This window comes from Rhagoletis pomonella, unplaced genomic scaffold, assembly GCF_013731165.1.
Source record: "Rhagoletis pomonella isolate Grant_MI unplaced genomic scaffold, Rhpom_1.0 Rhpom_scaffold_00012, whole genome shotgun sequence".
Taxonomy (NCBI): domain Eukaryota; kingdom Metazoa; phylum Arthropoda; class Insecta; order Diptera; family Tephritidae; genus Rhagoletis; species Rhagoletis pomonella.
Window position 1 is genome coordinate 22,263,152 of NW_023458566.1, and position 26,040 is coordinate 22,289,191.

The 26,040-nt window shown below is 36.3% G+C and overlaps 1 protein-coding gene across 2 annotated transcripts in view; it reads left to right on the forward strand.

Moving 5' to 3' along the window:
- LOC118748104 (uncharacterized protein DDB_G0283357-like) overlaps positions 1-26,040 on the forward strand; it is an 82,357-nt gene that overhangs the window by 18,860 nt on the left and 37,457 nt on the right. Inside the window, exon 2 of one of the 2 annotated variants that reach the window (XM_036482410.1) lies at positions 24,263-24,304. In XM_036482410.1, the coding sequence (XP_036338303.1) occupies positions 24,263-24,304 (42 nt within the window). Of the gene's footprint in view, positions 1-33; positions 449-24,262; positions 24,305-26,040 lie in introns of both variants that reach the window. The other variant, XM_036482409.1, reaches the window with a different exon arrangement.

The following is a 26,040-nucleotide window of genomic DNA, read 5'->3' on the forward strand; positions in this document are numbered from 1 at the left end:
GCTGTGGCGGCGAACAACATCAACACCATGAACAACATCAGCAATGGTCTCGGCAACGGCAGCGGCAATGTGTTGGCGAATGTTGGCAATGCGGCCAATTTGATTGCGCTCAATGCTGGTGGTAACAACAACAACAACAACAACAATAACAATCCAGCAACACCCAATAACAATTTGAGCCTGAATGGCTTGGTGGGGATTATTGGTGGTGGCGGCGGCGGTGGCGGTCAGAGCAATGCCAATGGCGGAAGTGCAAACGACAACAACAACAACAATAATAACAGCGGCGCGGGTATTGCGCACAACAATGGCAATGCCAATGTGGCTAACGGTGTTGGCAACAACAACAACAATAGCAACATTAGCAACAACATCGTGGAGGATAACAATCGTTGGACGCAATTTCAGGTGCAGCAGCTGTGGAAGCAACACGCCTCGTATCTGAATGGTAATTAGTAGTAACTAAAAGAGAAAAATGTCTATACAATACAAAAGAGCGAACAATGAAGGGTAAAAAAAATAATTCATTAAGAAAGTCCTTTTCGGTTGGACTGGTTACCACTCCTCGAACAGTGCCCATTCTTATGCACGAAATGTGAAGTTTGCTTCCTTACAAATCGTCTTTGTCGACTTTATCTTTTTTGTTTTTTTTTTTTTAACTCAAAAGTGAAAAATCAAGCCATGTCTAATTTTGTCTTACCCTTTCTCAGCTGCCTCTCATCCGTTAGCAGTTAGCACTTGCTTTTTGAATTGTGGCTGTCGTTCATTTTACTTCCCTTTGAATAATTCTGTTAATTTTATTGCCTTTTCACGCTTGGCTGATCGCGTTCATTACTGGATATAAATATTGAAAAGAATCGCACGTGGCAACCAGCTAATTTTGCACTTACAAAAACAATGCAATACAAAAACAATTACTTAACTAAAAATATACTTTGCTGTAACAGCAATACATACTTACATGTCGTCGTTTAAAGTACAAAACCGCGTATGTGAGATTGCATAAATAATTTTTGGAGAGTAAAAACATTCATATTTCAGAATGTTTCTCTTTTTTATGTTCGTAAAGCAATCGCATTTCTGGCTAGTATATTTCACAACGAATGGATAAGGATTGGGCCAAGAGCTTTTGTGTGAGCAAATCCAGTTATTGGCAGCAAATGTCAGTTACGTGGTTTTGTACTTTAAACGACGATATATTTGTTCGATTATCATTGTCATATCCGGTAAAGTTAAGGCTGCTTAGTAGTGAAAATTAATCCATTGAAATAATCTCACTATTTAGTCTTAGGGTTATTTCCACAGACGAGAATTAACTTAAATTTTGCAGCGGAATATCGATGTTGGGTACAAAAATTCAATGTTTACTGCCAACGGAGAGCTAGCCACCCACTGTAAAAATGGGCTTTAGTCAATGCGAAAATTTTAAAGTAAATTACGTAAAATAACTCAATGTAAAAATTTTTGTAGTGGCAAACTGAGTATTGAAGGTAGTTCGGGGACTTTTTAGCCAAGGGAGAGAAGTTTATTATTCACGATTTTTTTTGGGTCCAGGTATTCATTTTTCATTCATTCGCTCCGCGTCGTTAGACTATTTACTTGCGGAATTGCTTAGTGATTGTACTAACCCTTGACTATATCTAAATATATCTGTTTATATGTATATATGTACATATATGTATGTATACGGAAGTTCCTGAAATCCCTTCTATTCTTTGAAAGTGATGAGATATCAGATTGATAAAGAATTCAGGTAAAGTAGTTTCGTTAGAGAGAAAAATTATTTTGATCTTTAAAGTGACCTTCAAAAATAGAGGGCTTTAATTTTCTCCTTTCTTGTCCTTTTATTCAAGTTTTAAACTATATTTTTGATTTTCTTGCGTTAAGAAATCCATTTGTGTGGTCACAGAAACCGAAAAATATATTTAAAAAAATTAAAATATTTGAAAAAACCTCCCTTTTTTAAGTAAGTTTTAAGGTGAAGACAATTTTTGTACCCAACGATACAATTTTTTTTTCTGAATACCCATCTCACAAGTTTAAAAACCCGTTTCATGAATTTCGCTATTTCTTTATCCAGATATTTGATTTTGTCACATAAAAGTTAAATGTATACATTGTGCGTCGGATATTGAATGCATACTGAATGACAGCAAATACTTTCTGAATTTGAATTCAGTGAGTAAAATATTCATCTATTTCCCCACGATAGTTTTTACTGACGAAAGGTGAGTTCTAGAACCAAATCCGTGGCAAGAGAAGTCGGTCCAGAATCCTCTTCAACTGGATGTTCAGATATCTGGTTACCAAGTACCCGTTTGAGAGGCGAGACTTATTTAAAAAAAAATAGCTGTTTGCTATCCTATAACCAGTATTGATTTTAACCCAGTAGGTACGCAGTCTCGGGAAACTCAACCTTCAAGTATTACGCCAGCAGTGGTACCGACGATCTTTGTAGATGCTGTGAGCTGAAACAGCCACAAAATACATTCACTTAGAAGATTATGATAGCCCACATTTCTTTTATATCTACCTACAGCTATCTAAATTCTATTCCAACCTCGCAAACGAAGTTTACTTGCACTGTGCTCGTTTTCTACTGCTAATAAATAAGTTCGTTGGTAGTGAATAGAATACGTTTTGCTAATCGCAAGGAAGTAACTTCTTTCCGACAGCAGGATACCAGAAATCACAAATTTTTGTTGATATGTGGTGAAATAAGGCCAGTATTAACAGACAGGTTTCGTTATGACAGAGTTGGTCCTTACATTGACCAGTCATGGCCCAAACAACTATACTCCCGGTCGAAGATGTTTTTGATTTTCTAAAGATTTTATATGAACGCACACAGGATAAAATCCCTCCTCTGGTCAACTCGTTATCAGTGGAATTTACGAAATCTATTTGACCTCTTCCTCTTTTGAGATTCGCCTTCGGTGTGGGCATCCACAATATCAATTTCGATTTAAAAAAATCTACTTTTGATTACACTCGCCTTTTCTTGCGTATATGTCACTCTCTTCTTACCCTCGAAAATAAAGTGCAGAGCTTTGGGTCACCCTGTGCCTTTTTTAGAATACATTTAAACTAAACAGCTCATCTGAAAAGGGTTTTCATTTCGCTGCAGCTAATTTCTTAATTTTTTTCTTGTTTTTGTTTTTTTTTTGTTCATTCAACCCAACAGTTTCGGTGTAAACCGCGAATGAGGAAACTAAAACTTCTACATACATACATAGGTATGTATGTATTTGCCTAGGAAATGACACTGACCTTCATTGAATGTCAAAGATAGCTTAGGCATATTGATTTGGTGGCACAAAGCACCACGAGGCGAAGGCACAAAACAAGAATAAGCTTCCACAGGAAATGACAAAGGCGGTGTGGCATCAAACTGGATTAAGGGCGACAAGTGCAAATAGCTATAAAATAGCTAGCAGCAATGAACCACGTGCCACATGCGATATTTTTCGATTGATTTAACCTATTTGGTGTGGGATTGACATTGTTCTAAATTTTTTTGTTTGCATTTTTGCGGTTTTTTGCGCTTTCTTACTTTAAAATTTGCACTCAAAAGATCAGCATGTATGTATGTATGTATGTATGTTGTTAGCAGCTGCAAACGTTTTCAAAGCAGTAACACTGGCTATGCATGTATGCAAATAAAAACACTTGTACTGATATTCAAAAGAGTCTTATAAATTATAACTATGTACATCTGTTTGTTTGCAAGTTAGCGCATGCATAGGCACCATACTAATGTATGTATGTATGTATGTACCTTAATTTTAATGGCAGCATAACCTATTTTTAAGTGATATTTTTCATGACCCAGTACTGTATGTATGTATGCACGTATCTCACTATTTGGCTTTATTAAATCACCGAAATTGGATGATTCTTTTAAGAACTACTGAGTGTATACAAATAATTGTATGAGCCTTGGAATAGTATTAGATATGTATATCCTCAAATGAGCCTTTCAAAATAACACTTGACTGCCGAAATGTAAGTAACTGTGCGTAGGTGGCAGAGGGCGATTCACATTAGTTGAAGGAGAATATATGGTACATGGCTCTAGATTCTGCTCTGTAAAAACTGTTAGTGACCTTTACTGAGAATTTTGTGAAGATCATTTGGCCACATGAGTTTCATGCACCCACTTCCATGCTTTCCTTCTTCGACAATGGTTAAAAATATTTTCATATTTAACTACGCAGATATTACTATATACAACTTCATTCAATATACCTAAATAGTATTTTTACCAAGCAGTCCTTCATTTCAGTTCCTAGCCATCTCGTATCGCTTTTGCTTGGCATTCTGACCACGATCGAAATCGCCTCTGCCAGTGAATTTTTATTTTTGTAAATTATTGATTTATTTGCTGTGTAAAGCTCAAATATGTAGTGCGAATGTTCTAAGCGATACTTCATCGGATGTTGTCATTGTTCCCGATCTATTATTTAGTTCTACATACAGCTCTTGTTATCTTATCCATTATCGGATTAAAGAAGTCTTGCCTGAAACCACGTTTGGTGCGAACAGTTCTAAGAGGTCTTATCCAATTTTAATGGAGCTCTTGTTGTCGCTACAGGTTTACGCAGCCATATTAGTTTCGCAGGGATAGCAAATATATTAGAAAATCTCACGTGTTCTTACATTTTTCGAAAAAAAGTGCTTTTGGTCGAAAATGGAGGCAGTCTTATTTTAGAAAATGCATTATCTTCAGTTTTGTATAAAAAAACAAGATTCCAACGCGAAATTGTATTTAAATGAAAATTCGAAAGAAATGCGGGTATACCTACTAAAATAAGTAAATATAACTCCTCGTGCCCATATACCCGTAGTTGCGTATGTAACGTATAGGCCCCGTATCACCATACTCAGTCATCTAACACTTCGACTCGCACGCCTTAACTTAAAGGTCATATTATTTAAAATTAATGAAATATTGGCGTGGGAGATTTTTACACAAAATTTCTTATGCACATACAGTATGTGGAAAAAATAAGTTTCCAATGTGGGTATATGAACTCAAACACAAATAGCATTAATATATGTTGGTTTTAAAAAGAAGTATACCGTTTATTTCAAAGGTTTATTATAAATTGTCAAAACGAATACTAAAAAATAAAAAACAAATTTTAAGCTTTTTTGCCGGGTCTGGAAACTTAAAATATTTTTATGAAAAATCTTGAAAAATTAAATTTCCAACTTAGTTAATATCCACAGTGGCCCCCATTTCGCAGTGACATTTTTGCAAGTCGATCTGGCATGGTGTCTACAAGCTTACGACATCCCTCTGGATTAATATTTTTCCAATTTGAAATTATGCATTCTCTCAACTGTCGTAAGTTTTGAGGCGCTGCTTCAGCAATACGAATTTTAAGTATTGCCCAAGCGTTCTCTATTGGAGAGAGGTCAGGACTTTGCGGTGGCCATTTTAAAATAGTAATGTTTTCCTTGGAGAGATATTCCACAACCTTTTTTGCGGTGTGAATAGGTGCATTGTCTTGCTGGAATACAAAATGGTCACCAATTAGTCGTTTCCCTTCGGGGATAGCCGTCTCCTCTAGGATCTTTATGTAGACATCTGCATTAACTTTTCCTTCCAAAACGATTATATCGCCTGTACCTTGAGCACAGAGACATCCCCACACCATTAAACCTTTGTCTACTGCCTTAACGGTAGGAACAGTACACTTATAGGACAAAGCGTCGCCTGCTTTACGCCATACGTGAACCATGCCATGTGAATACCTGAGTCGTATCATCGACTCATCGGTCCATAAGACATTATACCAAAACTCTTTGGGCTTCAGGACATGCTCCACGTAAAAATGCATCCTCTTTTTCATATTAGCATGGCTAACATAAGGGATTTTTCGTGCTACCCGCCCATGCTTACCACTTGCTCTAAGCCTATTACGGATAGTGTATACTGATGGGGCGTCTTTGCCTTCTTGCAGCAAGTCTGAGCGAATTTTGTTTACAGATTTTAATGGGCTGGCTTCTGATATTTCAAGAATTCTCTTATCAACTCTTTCAGTTGTAATTTTAGGCCGTCCCTGCCTCTTTTTTGCAGAAACTCTTTTTTCATTCTCAAAGGCGACAATGACTTTACGTATTGCTGTGTGAGATTTTCCAAACTTTTCTCCAATATAACGCAAATTATGACCGTCTTTACGAAGACTTATTATTGCTTTGCGTTCCTCTGTTGTGAGTTGCTTGAATTTCCCCATTTTTATTTAAAACCTAGCCACAATATCAGAAAACATATTAAAAAGTAAATAAAACTATAAATGCAACAAATATTACCTCCAATTTATGTAGGCTGATGCTGCACAAAGTGTGTTACGTAAATAAACCAAATTCTATTGATAACCTCTTTTTATGTAGAATTTTTGAACACGTGTTTGCGCTGGAAACTTACTTTTTCCGCATTTATTAACAGAAGTACTCAAATCTTAAAGTACCGCTACTTCTATGAAAGAGCAACTGCTGTAAAACTTTTCTCTCATAATCGTCTATGCCAGTGCTTTCCAGAATGAGTGTGGTTAGGGAGTATTCACAATTTTTAGTATTACCGCACTATTCTGGAATAAAACTATGTTATATTGGAAACTTATTTTTTCCACATACTGTACGTACATATATATTACTTTCTTCATTTTATAATGAATTTCGAGTGTGCCAATAAAAATTGAAAACTAAAAATGGAATTTTAGTCTCTCAAATCATAGTCATCTTTTACTCAATAAAATTTTTCTATTTGAGAAGTACCCAAAGTTTAAAAAAAAAAACCAATTATGATTTTTTCGAGTGAAAATGAAAAAATTAGTAATTTCGGTATTAAACAAACGTTTTAAGGCTAAAATTATTGAAATACCTAATTTAATTTTTATAGCACATAATTGTTTCTGGAACTCCATTGATTAAAATATATGCAAGAAGAATGCTTTAACGTTTTTTTTGTGTCTGGTGGGAGAAGGAAGTGACATTCAAAAAGTAACTCGTGATATTTGCTCAAATGTATCCCCTTTCATTTCTGCCTAAAGCAGATGTCCTAATATAGAAAGAGAGATGGTGTGTGTTAATGTGTGTGTGCCAGTTCTAAAGTCACACCTTTGGTTAATGGAGGGCTTCCGTCTTTAACACAGCGTCGTCGACCTTACAAGCAGTGCCAGCGTCTCTGCACCATACTTGAATATCTCAGTTGGTAGCTGGGGGGTCGGCTGGGGGTCCGGACTCACATCCTCTACTGGTTTCACTGCCACACAGCAGAATAGAGCACTGCTCCCAGAATAATTTATTTGGCTTGCCCTAGACATTGGCTATGCCGCCCTACTTTCTGAGCTATCAAATAAATTAAAATCAGCTTTGCTGAGTGCAGTATTTGGCAGGCTGATTTCATTCCTTTAAGCATTTTGATAGCCTGTAAAATCTCCACTGCTGTTACAAGCTCTAATTTGTGCAACGTTTGTCCCTTCATTTGTGCTTTGTGAGTAAATTTTGATGAAGATTTTAAAGAGGTTGTTTCATTTTGTGTAACCAATTTTCTTTTACATCTACTCAAGCGCTACAAGTGTATGTAGATTTCTTTTATATTTCAAAACCTTAACTCTACTTAATATACATATGTACATACATATGTCTGTACATACGTAAAATAATTTCGAGGGCACAAAGAAGGCATGAAAAATAATTTAGCGAAATTTTACTCTTAATGACTTTGTACTTTTTTAACAACTCATTCGAGCCTACACTATCTGAATATCCCTGTGCCGCACCACCGACACGCGCACACACACACACACACACACACACTTATCACAGTTAACATCTTTTGCTCTAACCATCAACCAGTTGCCTTCGCATACTCACAATTTTAGCTTTCCGTGTCGCGCAGCCCTTTGCACGCATTATGACGATGACAATTCCCAGGCCCAAGCCCAGGCCCAGTGGCCCCAGCTAAAGACTGCACGAGCAATTCAAGCAATTAATAAAGCAAAAACAAACACAAAACCAGGCAAACACAAACGAAATACATGTAAACAATAAAGTCAAACTTTGTTTAAAGAAAAAAAGCGCAACAGCAACAAAGGAAATTAAGCGAAACGCCAACATTAGTAACTACGTTTTTACTTTCATTAAGCAGTGACGCGTTACGGGGCATGCGCCGCAGACGCTAACTTACACGCACACACACAGATCCACTAAAAGCATATTTAGCATAACAGTGCGCCGCTGCATTCAACGCTGTCGTTGTGCCGTTGCGCCGACGCCGACGTAGTCAAAGTTGTTGCTGTTGTTGGCGCTGCGACGGCGTTTACTTAGCAACATCCGAAAATTTCGGAGCGTATAAAAACTTTCACTTTTTCGGCAGTTTTTTGACGAATTTTTCGTTTCAGTTTCGATTTCATTTTGAGTTGTGTTTTATTTTTAACAAACCGCTTTGTGAAATATTTATCAAGCGACTGCCTGACTACCCTTCACATACCAAGCAAAACCGCAAACCAGCGCAGCAGCGCAGGTACAAAAAAAAAAAAAAAGGCGTGCCAATGAAACGAAGCGAATACTCACTCACTCAGTTTTGAAATACAAATACGCAAAAAATTAAAAAAAAAAAACGAATATCATTTGCTAGAAAGTAAATTCCTTTTTTTCGATTGGAAATGGCGTGTTTTTAACTGTTTTGTCTTCTATTTTATTTTAGAAGAAATCAATCAATAAAAAGTGTCAATTGAAATAAAAGGGCAATGCTAAACAAATAATAAGAATTAATGATCCCGATTCAATTGTATTTAATGGCTCATTTTTTGCACGAAAATAAAAACATTTCTTTGGAAGCGAGAAAAGACATTATTTTTTTAATTTTATTTCTTCTTTCCAATACGCATAATTACTGCTTCTAATTTTTTCTGAAGTAGTTTAAAAGCACTACAATTTAAAATACTCTAATCCAGTTTATTTAATTCGCTACTGATTTCAATGAACAGTCAATAAACATCAACCAGTCGCGTCCTCAACCAGTCTTGGCGTTCGTCTTGATCTGTCTAAGCTTTTTATGCGAGGTTTAAATGCATTTTATAAGCATAAATTTAAACGTAGATGTTTCTTATTTATTTTTATCTTTTGAGTACTTTTTCGCTTAATTATTTTATGGGATTTTTTTTATTTTTTTTTTAGTTCAGAAGTATAGTAAAAATTGAAGCGTTGTACATTTAAAAAGTTATTTCATGTAGAACATGTGTTTTGTTTTAGAAACCTGTACAGTGACCAGGAACGTCCTTATGCCCTAGGATCCATACAACGGATAAAGAGCACGGATAACCCTCTGTGCTTAATGGCTACCTTGGAGATTCTTCCTTTGCATTTTGCTAATTTTTTATTATAGTTCATTTTGTCCGAAAAACGCTACAGTGGTCAGCTACTCTGGAGTCAAACGCGCCATCGACTGTGAATCTGAGGTTTCTCAACGGCTGGATTCGCCGCATATACATATATACCGGTGGAATATTTAAATTTAATTCAAGAGATTTGATAATAATCGAATTAAGGGCTCGGGTGACAAGCGTGGACACCGTCCATTGTAGTCGTTTGACTTTGGCTCTGGATAAAGTTTTAGGTCCATCATTTATCTGAAATATCTAAATTGATGAGTTCTCGTCTTCCACTGCTAATTTTCAAGCAGTTTGCTAAGCGCACTAAGTATGATCGCTAATCTCTTTCAATGCTAGGTCCAGGAAAGGGGAGTTTAGACAGGATTGGATCATACAGAGAGGGTAGAGAGAAAAATAGACCTATTCGCTTGTGAAGGTATTGCTTTACTCTTAATTAATTACTTCTAAGGAATGTCCCTAGTCCGTTTGGTTCAGTGGGTTTGGATAAATCCGGTCCTTGAGAACCATTATATAGCATATAATGTGCTCGGGACGGTCTTGCGGTAACTGCGGTATCATCCTAATTAAAACTTTGTAACTGGGAGCACGCATTTTTAACCGAGGCTCAGTGCGGCGTTACCTTCAAGTCTGAAGCTTAATATGTTTCGACCTGCTAGTTCTCGAAAACCACATTGACACAGCAAACATAGTTAAAAACTAGCCAGCCATAGACCTGTTGTAGTGTTATTGGCCCGTATGCCCAAGATCAGTTTGGTCTGTTCATTCAGGTGGCAAAAAGGACCACCGTTAACTAGGCAAGTTTTAAATTCCTTGAAATCAAGAACCTGGAAAACTCTGAGAGGTTTGAAACAAGGAGCAACAACAATGTTATTTCCCTAAGCCAAAACCGAACAGGTATAGACGTGTGAAACCAATGAAGTGGGCTCCATTGAAGGGGGGGGGGGGGGGGGGTTTCGCCCTATGAGTGGTACTGTGCGGCTGACTAAGTGACGTGATGGTACTTTGCTCTTTACCGAATATATGCTGATGCCCTGCTGGGGGTTGCTGATGGCGTATGAACGGCGGGAGTACAAGGACTCAGCTGCTTTCACTAAGGGTGGATGGAGAGATATCGGACGATATGACTGCCCCCGGGTTCCGGACTCTCCTTAGTCCCTGCAGCTTGTACAAAATGTCGTTGGGACATTCTTCTGTTTTTGAATTCAAAATCCAAAAATAACAACTTACATATTTTACTCAAGATTTTTGGCACAAATTATTCGTAATGCAATATGTCAAAACATTAACCACCGAGCCACGGTAAAAAAAAAGAAAACGAAAATATGCCCATGGTATGTACATATGTATGTATGTATGTATATTTGTATGAATGTACATAATATTGCTTTATATTTAGAAATATAGGTAATAAATTAATGGTAAATGATTTGAAATAAATATGTATACAAAAAACACGTTCGTTCGCTTTGGCGCTTCGATGGTGGAAGGAATTATTTCTGTTGTTGTACTGTAAATCGAAACCAAGTCAAATCGAAAAAAGAAAACAGCGTAAAAATTGCATAAAACAAATGTGGATGAGCAGTCACTATTACAACAAAAACAACAATAGCAGCTCCAAAAACGCCAACACGCTTGTAAAGTGTCACATTCGCATTTAACGGTGAGCTAAATTGATACGCGCCACCACGCCACTGCACGTACGTATTTACTACTTGCTTTGTTGCGCGATTGATGGCCGGCTGGCGTTGTTAGCCGCTTTGCTTTGGCTGGTCGCATTGGCAGCAGCGCTTCAAGCGTGGTGCACAGCTGATGCGCTTAGCCCAGTGAATTCAAAACTTAGCTTGATTAGAAATAAATGCGCGCCAATAATCAAAGTTGACCACAGACAGCGCTCGTACGTGAGTCAAAGGCAGCAGCGATAATATGTAGTAATTTGAGAATTGTTTATAGCCGCATAGAAGCAGCGTAGGTGTATGCCTAGCACAATACGCCAATATGAGGAGCATAATCAGCACACAAGCTAACATAGAGTACATACACGCATGCGAACAAAAAAAAAAAATAATAAAAAAAATTGGCATAAATAATTTGGGGGGGGGGGACATAAAAATATACTCACATACGTATGTAGATATGTTCCTACTAAGTTCGCTTAATGAGCCATGCGAGGTGTTCACTTGCCGTCGCTGGCACAAAAGCAACAACGACAACAACAACAAATAGAAATAGCTAGGCAGTTAAAGCAGTAAAAAAGTGTTGCATAATCTTTTAGAAATGTGGCGCACCAGTAACAGCCCCACCGACCGCAACTAGTATGGTTACAGCAACAACAACAACAGTACAAATGCCAGCGGTGGTAATGGCAACGTCAACAAACACGTACGTACCTACGAAGCGACGTGCAAATTGCAAAACAGAAAAAAGAAGCGCAACGACAACAACTAGCACTGCATGTGATTTACTTGCACATGCATACATACATTCATACAAACATATCTATGGATATGTATGTATATGCATATGAAGATAGGCATGTACGTGGTAACAATCTCAGTGGCAGCAAGCAGTACAAAAATTAAATTAAAAAACTTAAATTATCCACAACAAACAAGCAGTCAACAAAGGCAACAACACAATATACTATTTATGTACGAAATCAGTGAAAGTGTTTTTTAACATGCACAGTGTGTGTATGTTGGCCAGAAGTTTTAGCATGCAAGCGGTGAGTTGCTGGCGATGGCGCATGCGCGGCGCGGCGCACACTAAAAAGCGCGCAAGCACAACGAATGCTTAATTTGCTGTTGTTGCTGCCATGTGCACTGCTAGACATCTATGAATACACTCAGCGTCAAAAATATGAATACTCTGACGTTTTGATGATTTTATTTATTTATATATTCCATACCAAATTTTTCTTATTTCTTTATAAAAATATAGTTCATTCAACAGCAAAAACGGGCAGAATAAATTTTTTCAATTTCATATAGAACTCGGTAAAATTCCAGAAATATCAAAAAATGTTCATCAAAATTTTCTACTTTTCAATTCTTCTTAGTAAAATTTTGAGTATGCCCATTAAATTTTAGTATACTAAAGTGCAAGTCTCAAGTCTCTAAAAATTACTGTTGATTGTTGAGAGTTTTTTTTGTTTGGTATTCTGGTATTTCTATTCTATTCGAAAAATCGATTCTACTGGTTTTCGCTGTTAAATTAACTATATTTTTGTAAAAAAAAAATAAGAAAAATTTGGTATGGAATATATGTATTTAAAAAAATCGTCATAACGTCAGAGTATGCACTCATACTTTTGACGCTGTCTGTATATGTATGTATGTATTTTGATGTAATCGGCTTGGTGTGTACATATGTATATGCTCACATGTCGCATTTTTTGGCAATTTAGCTAACAGCAATATTGCTAATGCCCGCTGCCATTATGCATCCTCTGTTGTTGCTCTTGTATAACAGATTTTGTCATTAGTTCTGCCAGATCATTATCATCGTGATCACTTATTAACATACATACATACATACATGCTTAGCTGAAAAGTTTACAAAAGTAAGGAATTTAGCTGCCCTTCTAAGTGCACATGTTTGTATTTTCCCTCGACAGAAAACACAAAGAAAGGTTTCTAAATCTGCGTGGTTAGACGGGGTTTTTGAGCTCGTTCGCACCGCCTCTAGGAATGAGCGAATGGGAAGCAGTCGTTGCAAGACGACACCGGTGAATTTCTACACGAATAGGTCGAAGTTTGAGGGAATTGAGGGTCGATAGTGCTTTCAACCTTTAATTTAGGCGTCCAGCTCACTGTATTGTAGGATACGTTGCACAGGAAAGTTGCCCTCGAGCATATTTCACCGCGTAACGAATGACAGTACTTTCTCTTTACAGAACAATGAATTGGAGTCATATAAAAACTTTACCTTAAGCTGCCTAGGTGTTGTGAGGCTACGAAAAATATCTACTTACGTACAAAATAAGTTCTTCCTTACAAAAATGTATAATTTCATCTTAAAAATTGGCACTGTTATGAAGTTATATTAACGACCAAAAATATTTGATTAGTTGATTTAGCTTTTTGTTAACTGTAACTCAAATTTAGATTTAGCTTTTTTTTAGTCCCATTTAGCCTTTTCTCTGGAAAAGTTCGGGTCTACCTACCTAAGTTACACTAAAAGCTTCCCTATCGCTGGACAGTGGTTAAAAACTGATATTTAGTGTTCACAATTCACTGAAGCGTTAATTTTTCACTCAATACAATTATCATTTTTTATCAAATAAAAGCTAATGAAATTTGCAAAAGACTGTTTGACTGTTTTGGAATTTTTGTTTGTTTGTATTAAATTCTTTTAGTGTAAAATGTAGAAAAAGTAGCGATTTTGAAGAAAATCGATTCTCCTTTACCAGTTAATAAATGTTACATAATAAAAACTAGTTGAAAACAATTCCAAGGTTCCACCAAGACGAAAAAGCATTAAAAAATGAAAGAATTTTCACGAAAATTAAAATATATACATATATATTTTTTTGAGTTTCTAGAAAAATGTGGGTTATGCAATTAAATTTAAATAATAAAGGGCAATTTGCAATTGGCTAAGAGGTCACGGTGATTTTTAATTATCTTTTTTCGCTAATATTTCGAGCATCTGCATGCTATGTAAATGGTAAATAAAAGCATTTGTTATATTATTAAAATTTAACGCGACTTCTTAGCCACTTACAACTTGCATTTTATTACACTAAAGTTTAATGATCTATAAAACTGCATACTCAATTTTTTTATAAAAACAAAAAAAAATAAATAATTTTGGTGAACATTTTTTTTATAACATATCCAATTTTTATTTTTCATTTTGGGAGAACCCCAAAATCTTTTGCAATTCGTTTTTTTCTAATATCTATTAACTGGAACAGAGCAATCGATTTTCTCCAAAATTGCTACTGTTTCAGCACTTTGCACTAAAAAATTTAATACAAACAAACAAAAATTCAAAAATCGGGCTTAACTAGTCTCTTGCAAATTTTATTTGCTTTAATTAAATGAATCAAATTGAGTGAAAAATGAAGGCTCCAGAAAATTGTGAATACAAAACGCCAATTTTGCACCACTGTGCGCTGATATCAAAACGATTTATTTTGTTGTGAGAGCCAAGCATCGAACATGGATTCTATCGGAAGGTAGAGAGCACCTAGAATCGCTAGGCTATTTAAAAGAATTTCTGAATAAATCTAGTTAAGTTTTTAAATTATTTATAACCATTAGTTGCCAGTCATATTTGACGCTCACTGTATACAAAAATAAACCAATTCCGACACCTCCATGTACATATGTTTCTACCGCGTGCAACATTTCTGAAGTGGTGCTGCAAATTGTCTTATTGTTTATGTGTATGAAGCAAGCTTTAAACGCTTCCTTGTGGTTTTGTTTAGTTAAATCGTACGAACGTTGTAGGCGTTTTACACGTCCCGCAAGCATGCCGCCGTCAAATGCGTTTAGATTTGTATGTACCTAGGCGAGTATTGGGACTTCTATGCATACTACTTAGTACGTAGGTATGTAAAAACAAAAATACCCTCTCTGCATGAAAGCTCATTTCAGCCAAAAACAACCACATTGGCATCGCATCGCTTCTGTTAGCTCGAAACTGGGCTACTGTGCAACGACGACACGACGACACGACACAATGCGACGCTTAAGTGGCCAATAAGGCGGCTGCCACCAACTACAGACACAGCCACTGTAAAGTCATCAAATCATCAAGCCATCAAGTCGTCCAGCCAACAAATCATGAAGTTTTCATGCCGTGTGGCATCGAGTGTCTGACGTGCGCGGTGCGGTGCGGTGAGCGCTGCCCGCCGCCAAATGTTTACCATTCCATTTCGTTCGCTTTGATTTGTTTTTGCTTTTTTGGCGCCTTTATTTGGCCACGCTAACTCACTCATCTACTAGCACACCAGTGTAAATATGTATGTAGCCATATGAAGTATGTAGGTATGTAAATGTGGATTTATAGGTGCGAAAAGTGGGTTATTTACTTACACCGTTTCACTTCCTTATGATTTTATAATTATCCATAATAATTTTTCTTGGTTTACTTTTTTCCAAATTCTTTGCCTCATTTTACGTTTGGTTGCTTACACGCTAATTTTGGTGTGTGATGCGAAATGAAAACTTAACTGAAGTAACAGTTCGGCATACAGAGGAAAGAAAATCGTCCAAATTTCATAAAAGCGTGTTAATATGATATGGGTTACGCGTACACTCGGTCAAAATTTAACGAGTAGGAAGATAATTTTGTCACAAGTAGTTTCAGCTCAGTTCCCCCGCTCCTTCTAGCGAGATCCAAACCTCAAATCACACATCTTTTCGGTTTGGTAAAAAGGTTAAACAATTTCGCCAATTGCTCTCTTTTGCGAATTTGCGACTGTCCGAAGGATCTGGTCCGAAGGATCTTTTATTTTGATGAGGTGGAGTTGAGGTCTAGCTGTCGTTCTTGCTATCAAAAGCGGCTCTGCAATCGATAAAAATGTGATTTGTGTCGAATTGTTTATCGATGTTCTGCTCCAGGCTTTGACAGACTGTAGAAATGTGGTCAATGATGGATTTTTCGGTCTTTAGCTCAGTTCCTCTATAGGATCTTATAAGTTATAGTAATTTCGTGATAGTTGGTGCGAACAGCAGGATCTCCCTTCTGATATACTAATCTTCGGACATTCATCAGATCACCTCGTCTTGTCCGAGTGGAGGGATGTCAGACATACATCTGAATTATTCTGCTTCAAACGCGTCTCTCATGTCGCCAATCATTTAAAGTGGGGATAATTGATGCGCACAATCACCTCTTTGCCTCTTTGGTAACTATGCCCTGTAACTAAACTGTTTGGCTGATGGAATTTTCGACCCTCACTCCTACCTGCCAGCACCGCAATGCCAAAATCAAACATACATAGTAAGTATGCACTTACAGTAAATATGTCTTGAGAAGAAAATTAAGTCAGAAACATAAAGCCTGAAATGAAAATTACAAATATTATGTCAGTTTGAGCATCTCTGATATCACAGCAACAACAACACTGAAGACAAGCTAACAAATGCAATGTACATATGTATGTATGTAAGGAGCAATCAGCCACCGGCCAGCCAACCAAACAACCAACGACGAGTTAACTAGTCTAACCAGTACCTATGGACGTATCTAGTCAGAAAGCCAAGCTAATGTTGCAGCACATACATACACGTACATATGTATGTATGTAGAAGTGCATACAAACGTGCAGCATACAGCCCGGAAAACATAAAACGACGTTGTAAAAAATACAAACAAACAAAGCAACAACATTGCAAACGAAAAAAGAAGCAAAAAGAAAAAACGATAACCGTCACGGCTGTGGCAGCTACAAACACAGCTACAACGACAACGACAACAATAACATTGCTAACAGCAATAAATGCAGAAACCTGAAATCATATTGAAATGAAAGTGAGAGTTTTGATAGCCCCCCCTTTACGTCTTAAATGAAGTTAACAACAACAACAATAACATATTGTTGTTGTATGTGGTTTAAAAGCGTATTTTTATCACTGAATCACTGCGGAATTGTTGTTATTGTATGCGAAAATACATTTTGCAGGTGTGTGTATGAATTTGTGTGTGTGTGTGTTTTTTATCGGCTATCGCCGGCGTGCTTATTGGAAATTTTCCCACACAAAAACGCATTTCGTGCTGCTTGTAAGTGACGAGCGGGGGAAATACTTCTGGCTTGCTTCACGTTTTTTTTATTAATTGCTTCGATATAAATGTAATGTGTTTGCTTTAATTGTTCATTACTAAAGGTTATCGAAATAAAAATTCCAGTTACTGCATTTTTAAATAAATCAGCTATGACAAATGACCTGAGCAAATTAATTAAATACACACATATGTACATATATTTGTTCGTTTTGATAGCAGGTAGCCACAACATTCGTAGAGAAGCCCGAGATGAGTAACAAATCACAGATTATAATTTTTGGTCAGCGACAATTTCCCGAAGCCGCTAATAGACGACGAGACATAGTCGAAATTTTAATAATAAGCTTTATAAGGGTGGTGGAAAATTTCGTTTTATTAAATTTACAGCAGTGAATGAAAAATCTAAGATAAGACTTGAAGTTGCTGTAAGTTTCAGTGATTTTTCCGCTTGAAACTCTTATAACGAAAATATTCTATTTACAGATGGCAGACCGCGTCTGTAGAACTTAGGTTTATGGGTTCTTACCAAGGCTTGCTTGTCACTTGAGGGATACGAGCTCCATTACCTCAGCTAGGAGCCGTCTTCTGTTCTGTTTGGGTACACGCGAAATTAACATCATATATGTATATACCAAATGATTGATGGTGAGATTAGTGTTCCTAATATTGCAGTAGCCTTCAAACAAAAAGTGATTCTTCTACGGATGTTAACGGGTATTTTGTATCTGTCTGTGAGTGTAATGTGAATGAAGAGAAGACGAGTGGAGGGGTTGTTCTCCACCAGTTTCGGTACTCGAATCACTGGAGATTTCCGTTGCGGTCCTCACTTTACTCGAATATTCGAAAAATTCGAGCGAAGCATAAACCCCTTAAGCTCGGCTCTTAGCTACTCTTACTCGACTTTTCTCTGGGGTCGTTTGAGTAAAGTTTACCCTTATTTATTTATTTATGTTTATTATGTAAAAACAACTTGACGCCTTTAAAGCGAAATCGACTCCGGACTCGGTTTTATTGACCTACAAAAAATTTATAAAACACCCGGGCCCGAATCGCGGCAATCGTGATCATATGATTACTCGTTCCAAATTGATACGAATAAAGTGCCAGCTATTTTCTCCTTCGTACAATTTATGCAGTGATTGCAAAATCCAAATTCGATTCGAATGGCCATGAATATCCTAAGTCGACGAGTGCTGGAGTAGCGTGTGTTTGATACGTTAGGAAATGCTACAGACATGTACTGAAGTATAAATCAAACTTTTGCGAATACTCGTACATACTGTAAAATTATATATGTATATTCACGTAAAAAGGTTTGCACGTGTCGCATCGCTTAAGTAATATTTAGCTATCTAGACAACAGCAAACACTCAAATGTGGCGCTGTTTAATTTCTTTCCATATTTAATTACTAGTACTTGCCGACGAGTGTGCAATGTTGCAATCGTGAATTTATTTATCTGTGACTTTGTATGTATATGTGTACGATTGTTTTTCGCGTAAAAAAAGAGCTACTGACTGGTTATGCAATGTTGTACGCGAAAGCAGCTGATGAACATGCAACCACCAAAGTAGCAACAGCATGCGAGTAAAAAAATAGTAATCACAACAATAGCAAAAAAGAACAACCAGTCAAACAACCGGTGAAATGGTGTAATAAATGCCAACACTCTTGGCTAGGCCGCGCATGCGTTGTGTGCGTGTACCCAGTCGGAATTGTAGTAGCGTGATAAATAATATAATGCATTTCTTATGACTTCTCGATTATATTTCTCTGCTAACTATGTAATCAGCATTCTAATGTATTCTAAAAGTTACAAAAATTTCATATTAAAACACATTCATTTCTCGATACTAGGTAATGCAAAATTGAATGCCCCATTTTTCTTAGGATATCGCCCTGGGGAAAAGATGCATTTTCGAATGTGAAAAGCGTTGCTTTACTGGTTATTTTTTCAATTAACTTACATTACATTTTCCCACTGGGTACATATGTATGTATGTATGTATGGGAGTGCAAATGTATGCATGTGAGTCGTTTTTCATGCCATTCCATTCATCAAAATTTTGTTATGACATGAAATTGGTATTGGAATGGTATGAACTAAACGAACTGGCATGGTTAAGGAAAAGTGTGGCATGAAAGTGTAACACTTTTTGTTGCAATTATGCCAAGTTGCATACATATGGTACGTATCATACGTATGTATGTATGTACACACATCCACGCACGTCAATGCGTATGCTCCATATAGGTACATATACATACATACATACATATATACTACGTATGAGATCTGGGAGCCTTTTAATATATGTATGTATAATGCTAAAAGGAACCGCGTTGGACTGCGACACAGGTAGTCGTGAATAAAACACTTGCGTCGCTTACTTAAAAAAAATATGAAAAGTCACATGCAATTCACCGAAGTATAGATACAAATTCTTTTAATACTCAGTCAACATTAACATCCAAATTGCGGTGAATATTGAGAAAACCTTGCCCATTGTGGGCTCGTTCTCTGCCCATGCCTGCACATTAGGCCGCGCCTTAGTTATATGGAGAACATTTTTTGTTAAGCTACAATTTTTAATTTTCATATTTTTTTTTGTTCTGAAAAACTGTGCTTGAAGGGCAGATAAATTTCAAACCCTACTTGAGAAAACGGCTCTAAGTGAAGTCGCCTATTTTTTAAAACTACTTTTGCCAATCGATTAACCGATTCATGCTACTCGAATAACGAGAGCTCTAGTTTACCGCTGTATCTGCTACTAGCGACCCCTTAATTCATCTCTTGCTGGCTAAACCAAGTGGCATTCAAGATCTCCTTGGGACTTCAGCTACTGCAGCATCACTGATAGTTACTTAAGAATCAGTGCAAGGCATTTCCTAACCGGTTTACATCTCTGTTTACTAGACTCTATCCAAGTAACCTTTTTTTTTGTTTGCCATCAATTTCGTCAAACCAACAGAAGCCGTTAAGCAGATTTTTAAACACTTTTCCTTTCTTTTCCATATTACGTAAGTGAGAAATAAAATATATATATATTTTTTTTTTACACAACCACACATTCATTAACAGACCCAAAAAAGACCATAAGTAGAAGTAAAGAAAAAAAAATAAATGTGAAAAACATGAAAAAAGTGAAAGTTTAATTCCGCATTATTGCTACGGTCCAGTAAAATCCCATATATCAGTGCTAAACAGTTGCTTTTGTGTAGGCAAGCAGACTAGCTGCATAAAAGTTATCAAAAGTAAAATAATATGAAACATAAAACATAATAATACAGTTACTAAATACATGCATGCATACATAATACCTACTTAATACACACACACAGACGTGCAAACATACACATACACACATTTACTAACAAATATATTTTTATATTAGCGCTGTAAACATTTATGGAGACTAATATATGTGTGTGTGTATGTATCCATATCTACTTATGATATATATTTGTATAAGTATGCCAATACACAAATACATACATATGTATGCACAAAAAAAAAAAGTGTGGAATAACTCATGAATATGCATATACTTACACACTTGCACACATACAAAAATACATAAGTAGCGAGTCGTACACCAAAATGTTTTATGGTAATTCCAAAATGCCAATCTAAAAGATTTAAATAAATTACAATTTTGATTTATTTAGTGGAATGATTACTTGTTGACTTTTTTCTACTTTCTGTATGTCCGTCCCTCTTTCAACGCTGCCCCATTTTCAATTCGATTATTTTTTAACCGCCGTGGCGACTGCAGCGCCTTCATCCGAACATCATTAACAACAACTCATCAGACTCTGGGTTGTCGTAGTCCCAGCGGAATTGAGTAGTCGCCGCTTTGTTAACTGCACACGCATGCGCGCAGTGCTGCGACTCTTTTTATATTTTATTTATTCATTTTGTTTTATTTTATTTTTTTCATTTTTTTCCGCCAACTGACCGGTTGTGCCACTCGAACGCTTCTAATGAAAGTGAAAACGCCAACGAAATTTGATTTTTGGGCTTTTTGGTTGCTTTCTGCTGGCGCTGTTTAGGGCAGCAATGGTTTGGCTGCCACCAAATTCACACAAAATTATGCAAATTATTTTTAATTGCATGCAAAATTTGGTTTAAATTACCGCAAACGCAGCGTTGTGACTGTTACTTGGTTTGATACAGAAATTTCGGGCCATTGTGATTTTGAACACACGCCAAATATGTAAATATGTACGGTTGTTGTGTGGTTGAATCTGAATCTTTTGTTGGCGGCCTAATGGATATGTATGTACTTCCTATTGAAGAGATGGGAAATGGGCGGATACGAAAATTTGCATGTTTTTCTGTTTGATTAAATGCGCGAAAGTTTCTAAAAATGACACCAGCAATATTTCAATACTTAATTTCTTTTTGCTTACGAAACCTTTTATTTAAAATGAATTGTCGGTAAATAATACATAGTTGTAACACTCGACAACGTGAGAAAATCGCGCCATAAATTTCGTTTAAATAAATGGGTCGAAATGGGATGATAATCATATGCTCAAAAATATTGCTATAGGTGTGTGTCAATAAGTGCCACGATTCGTTATTAAAAGCTTACGCAAGTCTCTAATTTACAAAAGAAAGGCTGGGAATTGGGTAAGAAAGATTCGACAATCAAAGTGCAAGCAGCGCGAAAAGGGATCACTCCGTACTGCAGCTGTATCGGATAGGTGTAACGTCGGGACAATTAAAAACGGTAAAATATCGATAACGATTACATAAACTACACTGGAAAGAACTGGGTCGTTTCTCATATAATGTTTTCCTAGCTTTTTGTCACCGCAGCTTAACCCTTACTGGAATAAGTGAAGTACTTGGATCCACCCTTTGCTATCACGGCAAGTGACAACGAAGACTTAGGGAGACTAGGACTTAATTAACTCAATTACACCCGAAAAATCTTGAGAACAGCCCTTTCTCCAATCACATCCCTTCAGGGAACGTGTTACTGGGGTCCGGTATCTTGAACCAAGGTCCAGTAAACGGTTTAATATTGAGCGTGAACTATCGAACTAAGGGCAAGGCTAAAGCCAAGACTAAGACTAACACTAGGATTAGGATTTTGACCAAGGGTAAGACTAAGACTAATACAAAGACTAAGACTAAGGTTAACGATAAGATTAAGACTAAGACGAATACAAAGACTTATACCTACATCGTTTTTAACTGCTTCCAACAATAATAAATCGGCAAACGGGAGCTAAGATGAGTCCGCCGCCCATGGAATATCCTTTCCAGGCCTACACCTATTTACAAGCAGTGAGCTGTTTATGTAAAACTACAAATTGTTCCCAATTTACAAATAATCAGCAACTGACCTACATTTGACATACAAATTTATTTGCATAAGTCACACATGCATATAAACCGTATCACTTATCGACGCATTCGTCTGCGCATGAGCACACATTTAAATTTCGGCACAGATTTTGTGAATCCGCTGTGAAGTGATGCCTGTATGCACATGAAAGCGGCCAATTCTGTAGAGTTAAAGAAGATTAAAGCATCATCGCCACCATTTTTGCGCATGGTTACCACTTTCGCTACTTCTTTCGTCTCCTCCTGAAGTGACGAATATCTATCTGGAACGGCAAATAAAAAAATGACTACAAGTACAAATGGATACCGTAAAAAGCAAATATGTACATATCTGACATAAATGAAGAGTCATTTTTTTTCAGTTTTTTTTTTTTGTAGATTGTGGTCAAATTTCATTTGTTGTCGTTGTTGTGCTAAAAATATGCACATCGAATTTGGGTCCATAAATTACACGAATTCGGTTTACCTTTTGGCTTGGTCATTCATTATTGTTTGTTGTTTTTGTTGCTTTGCCAGAGAGAGCCCTTACCTATGTACATACTTCTCGTATATGTATGTATTTCATTTCTCGCAACGGCATTTAGCATCTCGCTGATGCGTTTCTTTTCCTCACCAAAATGGTAAAGGTGCGCAGTGAAAGTGAAAATAAAAGTAAAAGTTATCATTATTTAAATAAGTATAGCGTATATACGTATGTATGGATCTACGTAAATATTTAAAATTCGTATGTATATATTAGTATTTTTTTTTTTTCGCTGAGCTTGTATTACCAAAATGGCGTGTTAAATTACTAAATACGAGTATAGTTGGAGTCAGACCAGCTAACCAGGAAAACAACGAAAAAATCTGCGGGGTTTCTTCTCTTTTTCCTTATATGTACATATGTATTTTGTTATCTGTAGTTTTGTGTATTTTTCAGCGCCGAAAGTGATGCAAAAAAAATCATTTTTCTTTGTATGTATATGTATTATATATGTAGTATGTATGTATGTGCATTCCTATAACTGTGTAGCTTTTGTGTTAGCCGTATCTGCTTAGTTTTATTAACATTGTCTTGTCAATGCAGCAACTCAATTCATTGTTGCTATGTATGTATGAACAATGTACATGTATCTATATGTATCTATAAATACTTGCAAAATTATTATTCTTCTCTTATAGCCTTTACACTGGTGGCAGAAACTCAACAAATTTTCGCCAAAATTTCAAACTTTTTATTCAGAACTTTTACCAACATTTTTGGTATGCAGTTTTATAGCGCATTCAATTTTAAGGTGCAAGAATTTTATGCATGAATTTTATTGATTTCTTTTGCGGACGGTGTCGCGCAATTTTTTTCCCATACAAAGTATGTTTGACATTTTTTTTGTATGGAAGCAAACAACGCCTAGCTACGACAAAGAAAAAAAATGCCAAAAATCAGCGGTATTTATAGCCACTAGAAACTTGCATAAAACTGCCCAGTTTGAAATGCGGATTTATATGATGTTCGTTGCTAGACCCTTATAAAAATAATATTAAACATTAAATAAACCAAAGGAATATAACCAAAGCTTGAAAAAATAAGGCGAGTCTATTATTTCTGCCACCAGTGTACATCCATATTTATGTACATATGTTTTGTCGCTATTTTCTAATCTATAAATTTTCTTTACATTCTATTGTATAATATATTTTTATAATTTTAATCAATCTACAAACATATTTCTGTTGTTTCTGAAACTTTTTAATTTATCTATATATCTTATCCTTTTTTTGTTTTCAGGCAGGAAATCTCCATTTTTGGGGTTCATTTGCAAAACAAACGGTAAATTTTTAGTATTTTTGTTTGGGTTGCATTTTGTTTATTTTCTTGTTTTGTTGTTTGTTTCCGCTGCTTGTGTTTTTCAATGTGCTTGTCTTTTTTCATTATGTCTATGTGTTTGTTTTATTTTATTATTGTTATTATTGTGTTATGGCTTTTTTTATGATGGTCAGAAAATTTGAAATGATTATATTTCATTATAAAAATATAACTTGAATGCAATAAAGGTAACAATCCCTCGTTTGCTGGATGAATGTCGTGTTATGAAATATCAAAATTTTCAGATTTTTTTATGAACAGAAGGATCTATTTATGCGTTTGATTTTCGTTTGCATGTTCTTACACGAAGGCAGTTTTTTTTTTATCAAAAATCAGCATTCAATGAGAGCTATCAAAGACTGAAATTGGGCGTCGAATCAATAAATAATCTGGGATTAACCTTAAAACAGTGATTTAGTACTAAGAACTAAAAAATATAGGTGAGAAAAATTAATGGAGCATTACACCCAAAGTAAAAAATGTTCTTCTGAGTTTTAGTTATATTTTATAACGGTTTATGCATAAGTGTCCGATTCAAAATATTTTTACCGTAAAAAGTCTGACTAACGGTTTAAAAGGCTTAACAAATTTTGTCTTATGGCCACGCCGCGTCTTCTTCCAGTCCAATTACCTGATGTGCGGAACTTACAACGATATATGTAAATAAATCACGTGGAATTTACACTATAAAGTACAGCGTAATATGAAGCCTCTACTACTAAATCAAGGGACTATAGTCCAATAAGCCTTTCGTTATTCTCATTAAAAACGCTGGCGAAATTTTCGGAAACCCATTTTAAACTAAATGTTCAGCACGGGGGGTCAAAGTTTGGATTAACCTATGAAGACGTCTTAACCGACTCCATCTGGACCAAAATTTGTATGTGATATCTTCGACTTTAGTGGTATCGATTTTGGGTGTTAGATGAAAAAATATTTTTAATTGTTTGAGTCTCCATAGAGGTATCTGACCTTTGATCCCTTTGCCACAGGCATTAACCGACTCCAATCGGGGCCACAATTTATATGTAATATCTTCGACTATAGTAAGAATTTGCTTTCTATATTTAGGGACCATCCTAATGTACATATAAGGCAATTGTTCATCCAATTATATTCAATAGAATTTTCGTACATATTTTGGCCAACATACATCAAAAGGCTCAAAACTCTGCAAAGGAAACAAAACAACGCACTCTGCGCCACCGTTACTATTTCCAAAAGTGATATCGCATCCTTCCCCATTTGGTTTAATTAGTCGAAAGGTGACGTAAGAATTTAGCTGCTTCCTGCATTTCAATTGGACTTAAAAGAAAAGCGCCATTTTATTAGAATCTGCCAAAATCTCTTAGGGGACTACAACGCTTAACCAGAAGATAAAATGCCGGTTAGGCCTTTGGCCAATTCAACTAATTTTGGCACTTTCGATTACAAATAAAAGCTCCTGATATCAATACGACCACAGGCTTTACCATATGCCTTACGTCCAGTGGCGGATTTAAATATTTGCCGCCCCTAGGCAATTCATAACTTGCCGCCCTTTTTTCACGAAAAAAAAAAATAATAAAATCGCTCATCCGGAAGATTTTTTGACCTCGCGCAAGACAAACAGAAGACCATACACAGATACACTGCCTAATTTGACATACGACGGAAGCTGACCTTCAGATTATTCACGTTATGATACACTTATGAAAAAC